At 43.4% G+C, this 7,937-nt stretch overlaps 1 protein-coding gene across 1 annotated transcript; it reads right to left on the bottom strand.

Annotated features, from left to right (window-relative positions):
* Positions 1–2,147: 2,147 nt before the first annotated feature.
* wfikkn2b (WAP, follistatin/kazal, immunoglobulin, kunitz and netrin domain containing 2b) lies at positions 2,148–4,500 on the bottom strand. Its single transcript, XM_069707463.1, has 2 exons — positions 4,315–4,500; positions 2,148–3,698 (listed from the first exon to the last, which is right to left on the bottom strand). Exons 1-2 carry the CDS (start codon positions 4,498–4,500, stop codon positions 2,148–2,150), a joined length of 1,737 nt encoding a protein of 578 aa, XP_069563564.1.
* Positions 4,501–7,937: the final 3,437 nt, after the last annotated feature.

Here is a 7,937-nt window from a genome sequence, read left to right as displayed (position 1 = left end):
TTGATTTACACGTATTTTTCTTTTTATGATGCCTCTTTTTTTTTATGTAACTTTTCATTTTGATGTTTTTTTCCAGGCAGAAGTAATCTTTCATGTGTTCACACACACAAACCTAAATACAAAGAGAGATGGACATGCACCAGTATAGCCTGACAGCATGTAAAAAACACATGTAGGTTGGCTGATTAACTAAAAGTAACTTTATGGCAAGGTGCATATGGAGACACAACTACTGTACATATGTATGTATGTATGTATGTGTGTACAAACCAACAGATTATATGTTGATCCTTGTGTTCCTTGTAAGCATTTGTAGGCATTTACTTGTACAGCTTTGGATCACACAACTTTGGGTATCATACGACATCCCCAATGTTTGAATAATCCCAAACCTTAGTTTTATTTTCAATTGTCCAATATAAACCTACATTTAATATCATTGTGTCAAATTCATATCTTTTTAAGAAAATCATTTTGTAAAGTGCTCACAGGCTTATGCTGGCCCACGCTTGGTGATTATGTATAACAATTCAGGAAGAGCTGCAATAATGGATTCAAGACAATCACAAATAAATCTCTCAACAACATTAGACGTATTATTAGTTTATTAAACAAATTACCTACGTGAATGAACCTGTAGACCTGAGATTGTTCTCTGTGATTACTATGAAATATGTATCTTAAAACAATAAAACAGTTGGCACACTAAAAAAGCGTTTTGTGCTGTTGCTGTGAACTGTGTTTCTATCCCTGAGTGATGTGATCCCAGGTGCTGCAGGTCTAATACTTCCCTGCTCCAGAGCCTCAACAGCTGCTGAAGTGCAGGTCTGAGCTCCCCGGTGGTTTTGCCAGTAATGGAACGCCGTACATGGGCCGATCTGGATGGGAGAAACAGAGTCTCATCTGGGAAGCGGAACACCCTCGTCGAAGCCCACCAAGGCTTGTTCCTAGTAACCCAGAGACGCCTGCTGGCACGGCATGAAACACATAACTCTTGTATGGGAGTGGATCTGAAGTTTACAGCTTGGGCTCTTTACCCAATTAGGCTGGACCACGGAGGCAAAGCAAAATAAGGTGAAGTTTTTACAATGCCGCCGGGGTCTTTAGAATGGATGGGTTCTGTGTGGAGGTCTGTAGGGATGGGGCTGGGGGCAGGGCGGGCTGGGGATGTGCTTTTCCCAAGTCTCCTTTATCACAGCCTGTCAGAGGAGCCACACAGGTAGCTGCTCTCGCTCCTCCAACAGGTACGAGGACACCAAAACCAAGCAGAAATGGTAAGTTTGATCACACAGTCAGTGTGATACTATCAGCTCCATAAAACAAAACCATTCAGTCTGTCCTACAATCACAATATAATTCAGGAAAAGCAGTAAAGGAAGACTGAAGAAAAATCCCAAGTGTTTATTTTCTTAGGACGTAACACAAACATTATACAAAATTCCACTTAATTTCAGAGATGTGAGGTACAAAAATAAAGGCAAAGCTTACATGACAATAAATAGCCCAGAAACAAGAGAAAGTAGATACAAAATAAATGTTTGCGAGAAAATGTAGTGGTTAATAAAATATATTACAACATTTATTTGGACAAATCAAATCCACCATAACTGTACGTGCAATATCCTGCACAGGGTGCTGGTGTGAAATACAGAGTAAATGTATGCAGATAAAGTATGTTCCGGTATCTAAAGTGTCAGGTGGAAACGCAGCTGACAAATAAAAGTTAAATTATGCACATAAATATCAAACTCCATCGTGTCTGTTTTGTGCTGCAATGCCAAAGTCTGTGAGCTCAATTTCTGCCGAGGGCAACAGAGGGTACGAGGAGAGACGGAGTCTAAGGGGATTACGATGATCATGATGAATGTCTCCTGTGTTCACATACATGGTATTTCAATTAACAACACCAACGACCGCGCCATAACAAAAAAAAAGCAAACAGACAAAATGTCATGTAACCTGGTTTCTTTTGGGGAACTCCTGAAAACATTTGAAAAACAGAAAGAATTGCATTAAAGTAGCAAGAATGGTCTCTAAAAACCAAAACATCACTGCAGTGAATGTTCAGAAAATAACAGCCTGTAGTTGCAGTAAGTCAGAGTAATTTTCCAACCTCTAAACTGTATGTACAAACCATAACTGGAACCCTACTGAGGGCTGTTAGTGATCGCTTTGAGAATGTCACACGTGTTCTTGGAGATGACCTCTTTCAGCTTCCGTACCCGGCGAGGGCTGGAGGCGCCCACGTAGCTCTCGGGCTGAAGGACGGCCATGCCGTCGTTGACGTTGCCCATGATGATGACCTGGCCCTCTGCGGCGGCGCCCGTGATGTTCGGGCACGGGCAGTTCCAGTCCATGTTCAGAAAGGTGACCTCGAGTGGCTCCTTGCCAAAGAAGCGGAGGCCCATCTTCTCGTCTTTCAGGATGTCTTCCACGGTCACCAGGGCGTGGCCCGAGTCCTTCTCTTCCGTCAGCTCCGTCATGCGACCCAGGATGACGAAGTCGCTCCGGCAGAAGCTCGTCACTATCTTGCCTCTGGGCTTGCAGGCCTTGCAGTGGTGGTTTTTGGGGTAAGGGCACATCTCCTCGCAGGCTTCTCTAGATTCAAAGTTGTTGTCGTTGCCCTCGCAGCCTCCGTAAATGAAGGACTGACACTGGCGCAGGGCGTTGCTGTAGACCCACCGGGGCTCATACGCCTTACAGGGGCCCTGGTGGCTGGGGAGCCCGCAGGGGCCCGACAGCTCCGGACCGCAGCACTGCATGCACTCCTCGTACGTCTCGAAGACCTTCCTGGGCTGCAGGCTGTTGTTGTTTGCGTGGCAGTGTGTGAAGGAGAAGCAGTTGTTGGTCTTCGGTTCGAAGTACCAGCTGACCTTCTCCAGCTCGCTCCCACAATCCTCCGGGCCGTCGGGGGGTTTCAAACACTCCTCGGGCAGGCAGCGCGTCAGGTTCTTGGGCTCGGGGGTCTTCAGCGCCTCGGTGGGCAGCACAGTGAGCGGGTGGTTGGCCTGCACTGACCCCGACGGGTTGTGAGCGGTGCAGGTGTAGACGCCTGAGTCGTGCTGCTGGGCGTTGTAGATGACCAGCTGGCCGATGTTGGTGACCACCATGTTGCCCCGCACGTGATTGGGCCTCATGACCACCCTCTCTGCTCCATCCGGCAGCTGCTTCTCCCAGGTGATCTCAGGCCGGGGGCGACCCGTGACGTCACACAGGAAGCTCGCCGTGTCACCTACGTTCACAGTCTGGTGAGCCGGGCTGTTGGCCAGCACGGGCGGTTGAGGCTCGGTGGGTGGCGGGATGGTCGCTTGAAGGGGAGCGGTGGTGGGGCGAAGAGTGGTCGCCTGGGGCAACGAAGGGCTCGTGTTGGGCCAAGTGAGGTGGAAGCGGCACGTGACCACGGAGAGGGTGATGCCCTTGGAGCAGGCCTCCGCGTCCATGTAGCACTTGTTGTAGTACGTCATGCCGTCAGAGGCGCAGGTGAAGTGCGGCTCCCTCTCGCAGCGGTCCCGACATTTACACACCGGCTGGCCGTCCCAGATGTCACACTTGGACCCCTGCTGGGTGCACATGAAGCTGGTGCAGGTCGCCTCCTTGGGCATCCCCATCGGGCCGCTCCCTCCGTCCATGTAACGGGCTGCCACACAACTCCGGTTCCCACACACATTTTGGCAACACTTCTCGAAGGTCTCACACTCCTGTGAGAGAAGAAGAGGCAAATTACTGAAACAGGATGCTGAATGCATGTGGAGAACATTTTACAAACAGCGAGTGGAAAGAAAGTAGACTGTAACCCAGAGAGAACAACAGTTAACATCACATTTGACATTGAAATGGTTGAAAATGTGTATAAAATATAAAAGTTATTTTAATTACAAAAGGATGAAGTGAGGCTGCACTTCCTCCAACAATGTAAAGCATTCAATGAAATAAGGAGTATTTTCTTCGACTAGTTCTACTCTGTCATTTCAGATTTCAAAGAGCTTCATAACCTTTCAAAATCAAAATACTCCTAGTGGAAATAGACAGGGCAAATCGTTCTGCCCAATATGTATCAACATGCAACAACCTGAAGGACATTGAATGACACAGAACACACCAACAGACATGCATTGATTTACAGTAAATAATAATATCCATCAATCTTAATGTTGTGTAAATAGTCATACTGTTAAAGCATTTGGTTTACTGTCCAAATATTTGGACAAACTGTATTTGGCAAAGTCATTTTTGAAACTTTGATGCCAATAAAGCACCTTTGAATTGACTGAAATAGATGAACCTTAATTGTAAATGTTATTCTAATGTCTTTACCTGATCAGATTCACACTCTCGTGTGCAGGTGCTCATGGCATCCACCCACAGGTTGGGGTTCATGTCATTGGGGCAGATGCCGGCGTGTGAATAGGTGATGTGGGGCAAAACTCCGACATGGAGCTCCAGCCACACCGACACACACGCCAGGAACCAGATCCACCGTGGAAACAGCATCCACCACATCTCCAGCGCGGGACGAAACTCAGCAAGAGGCGAAGATGAAAATATATTTGATATATTTCTGTGATCAAGCAGCAACTCCACTTCTTTCAAAATAAAAGTAGGTGGGAAAACAAGTCAAAAGCGCATCACACGTGTCTGAGTCTGAGAGTCAGCTGATAAATCCAGTTGAGTTGCAGCGATGATGCTCTATTTATACAACCGATCACCGTTAACAGGACCCGCAACATGACAGTTATGAGTTGCTCCTCAGATGTTGGAAGAAGCTTTTTAAAAGTCGGTAAGCTTTGGGTTGGGGCTGGCGGGCCACCTGCCTGTTAAAAGGATTGCCGGTAACCCCGTTTAACCCTTTGCGGGCTCCAGCGGTGCCGCAGGGCATCGCGCACCAGAGACGCGCAGTGAAAAGTCTCAAAGGCAATCTGTTGCTTAAAAAAAGGTATTATTTATTTTTTATGGATTACAAAAATTAAAACCACATGTTCAGTTAACACAGTCTGAATGGTTGAATAAAATGTTGTGAGTTAGTTGGGATAATTAGAAGTGACGCTGGACGCACGTTAATTGTACTTTGGTTTTACACGATGTTACACTCTGGTTTTAATATATAGATCGTTATATTTTTACGTACAGGTTAAAAGAATAGAACGTTTTCAAAACAAAACTTATACAAGGAAAAGTATTTTCCCTGTTCATTGTTTCAATTTGTTTTACTGCAACAAATTTCATACTTCACACCTCAGAGTTTCCAGGACCGTCTTTGATTTTTATAGGCACCTTTTTACTGAGGTGAGAAATTGTATTTAAAGTTTATGAAGCAGAATATGCTCCTGGAAAATACATGTTTTTTATTTTTCTTTAGTTTTTCTTTACAAAACACAACAAAAACTAGAACATAATTATTATTTACACCTAATATACTTTTAAAACAAAATAAATATCAACAATTAACAATGAAAACTGCAGCAAATTTCTGTCAGGTCTGACATGATAACATAAAATTTAAAATCTCAGTTTACCACATACTGTAGACAGCAACAGTAGATTTAATCCAATTCAATCTGACTTTAAATCTGATTGATTTTAAAGAACATGAAATACTGAGAGCTGAACATATTCAGACATCATATGTTCCTCATGTTTAAAGGATCACTGTTATAGACACTTTGCACTGTGTAAAATGGGCTGAATCACTGACTGAAATCAACCTTGTAAAAGCACAATCAGTTTAATACTTGCAATTTTAAAGATGAACAAATACACATTCCTAACTTTTTAATACAGTTTTTTTCCTCTCACAGTAGATACATGTGACAGGTGATACGTGACTGCTCGGAGGACTTTACCTTCACTGTTTACACCCTACAAAGCATGTCTTTGTACACAGGATTAGTTGTGTGACAAGCACTTTGTGTGTGGATTTATTGGAAATGTACAGACTCATTCTCAAGACACACAAATTCCAGACAAAACAGTGTTGGGCTGCTGCGAATGCAGGCAGCAGGACATTAGATTGACAAGAAAACAGCTTAATTGCAGCATTGTAACAGGTTATCACCCAACACTCAAGTACTTATTTATGAGTTTGGCTCCATATCCAGGAATTAAAATAGAAAACACGACGCTTTGTATGCCTTTTCTTTACAAATCAGACTCGTCAGCCAGCAGAGGTTAGATGAGGACAGTACAACTTAAAAAAGAAAAAAGCTTTGAAGATCGGGTGATGTGCTCCACAGTGGGCGTGTGTGGCGCAGGGTTTAATGAATGAAGTTATTATAATTTGCATCGCTCCTTCCTTTCCTGTGTGAACTACTTCCATTGGTTTCCTGCACAGTTCAACTGAGGACAGGGCAGCTATTAGAGGCGCAATAACAGGGACTCACGCTGTGTCAGAGTGTGTGTGCGGGAGATTCTTTGATCTTGTTGCAGAAATGCAGATTTTTTTTTTGTGTGTATGTGAGTGTATCTATTTGTGTGTGTTTGTGCCAATAAATAAAGCCTTGTTTATCTGCAGCCTGCCGAGCTGCAGGTCTCAATCCTGTAAGAAGGATTATATTTTCTCTGTCTGACTGCTAATGACAAACAACTGCACATATTCTGCTTGTATGATTAATGGTATCAGCTTATTTTAATAGCTACTTACTCTGTGTGTGTGTGTGTGTGTGTGTGTGTGTGTGTGTGTGTGTGTGTGTGTGTGTGTGTGTGTGTGTGTGTGTGTGTGTGTGTGTGTGTGTGTGTGTGTGTGTGTGTGTTCAGGTGGGGTGGTATCCATCTTGTTCTCATATCTGGTCATTTTCTGTCCATAAAATCTTGATTATCTGAACATATATTAATCAAACTTGTCACCAGGAACAAAATGTACGTGTTACACAAAAAACCCGTCACCTCCCCGGGACAGGAAGAAGTCTGCCTACTGCAGTCTGAACCTGTCATTTACAAATTAAACGTTTCATACAGAGGCGGAATTAATAAACTCCTGTCAAAGCCGGTGAGGATGGATACATCTCGGGGCTACAAATACAGAGGAAATGATAGACTCCTTCTGTGGATCAAATAAAAGACCCCAGGAGCCGTGAAAAGCATAAAATCATTGCAAAGACCGCCCTCAGGGGAGAGGTTATTTGAGGATTCAAGCTTCAGTAAAAGTAACAGTTTTATTTATCAGACTGGAGAATTAAAGCCAACGTCAGTGAATTTTTATGAGATTTAACCCTTTCATAGAGGTCACTACAGTGGACAGCTACTCAAATGTTGTTTTCTTGTATATGCATGGGTTTTGATGGCATAGTTGCACATCAGCCTCATATGGGATGACGCAATAGCGTTCACCGTAGTGGCTATAATACATAATACATAATATAATAATAAGATATAATACGTACTTCAAGTTTCTACTCTTTAGTCACCAGCTTTGTGAGTCAAACACTGAGGAAGCTCAGCTGACTGACATTCGACTTTTGACGCTTGATAATACATTCACTGTTCCATGTGAACATTTGGAGTTCAGTCATTGGTTTTGTTGTATTCTGTCATAGATATTAAAAAAAAACTAAAAATGCTGAATGAAATGCAACGAATTGGAAAATGCACGTAACACAAACAAGGTTTTATGCTAAAACCTGGAACATGTTACGGGTTAACGAGAGGCCTACAGTCAGAACTCCCCTTATTCACCTGTTGCCATGTGTGTCAGCAAACCATTAGGAATTACAATCTGGATTTTTACAGTGAATAAAACATACAAGGAGGTTTTGCTGAGGTTCAGACCATAATTTTTTAATTAAAGGGACAACCAGTTCAATTATTAGAGTAACAACACAAGCTTAAACCATATATACGGCTGGACCATGTATGAAACACTGGAGGGCTTTTCATTTGAACTTGATACAGGAAGTCTCGGCATTCATCCGACCAATGGTGACTTCATCCGTTTTCTCAAGTGA

Source organism: Brachyistius frenatus, unplaced genomic scaffold, assembly GCF_029030835.1.
Source record: "Brachyistius frenatus isolate BFR_SWC_R1_liver_20210118 unplaced genomic scaffold, ASM2903083v1 Contig_69, whole genome shotgun sequence".
Classification (NCBI taxonomy): domain Eukaryota; kingdom Metazoa; phylum Chordata; class Actinopteri; family Embiotocidae; genus Brachyistius; species Brachyistius frenatus.
The sequence above is the reverse complement of the archived record's forward strand: the minus strand, read 5'-3'. Positions and strand labels throughout refer to the sequence as shown.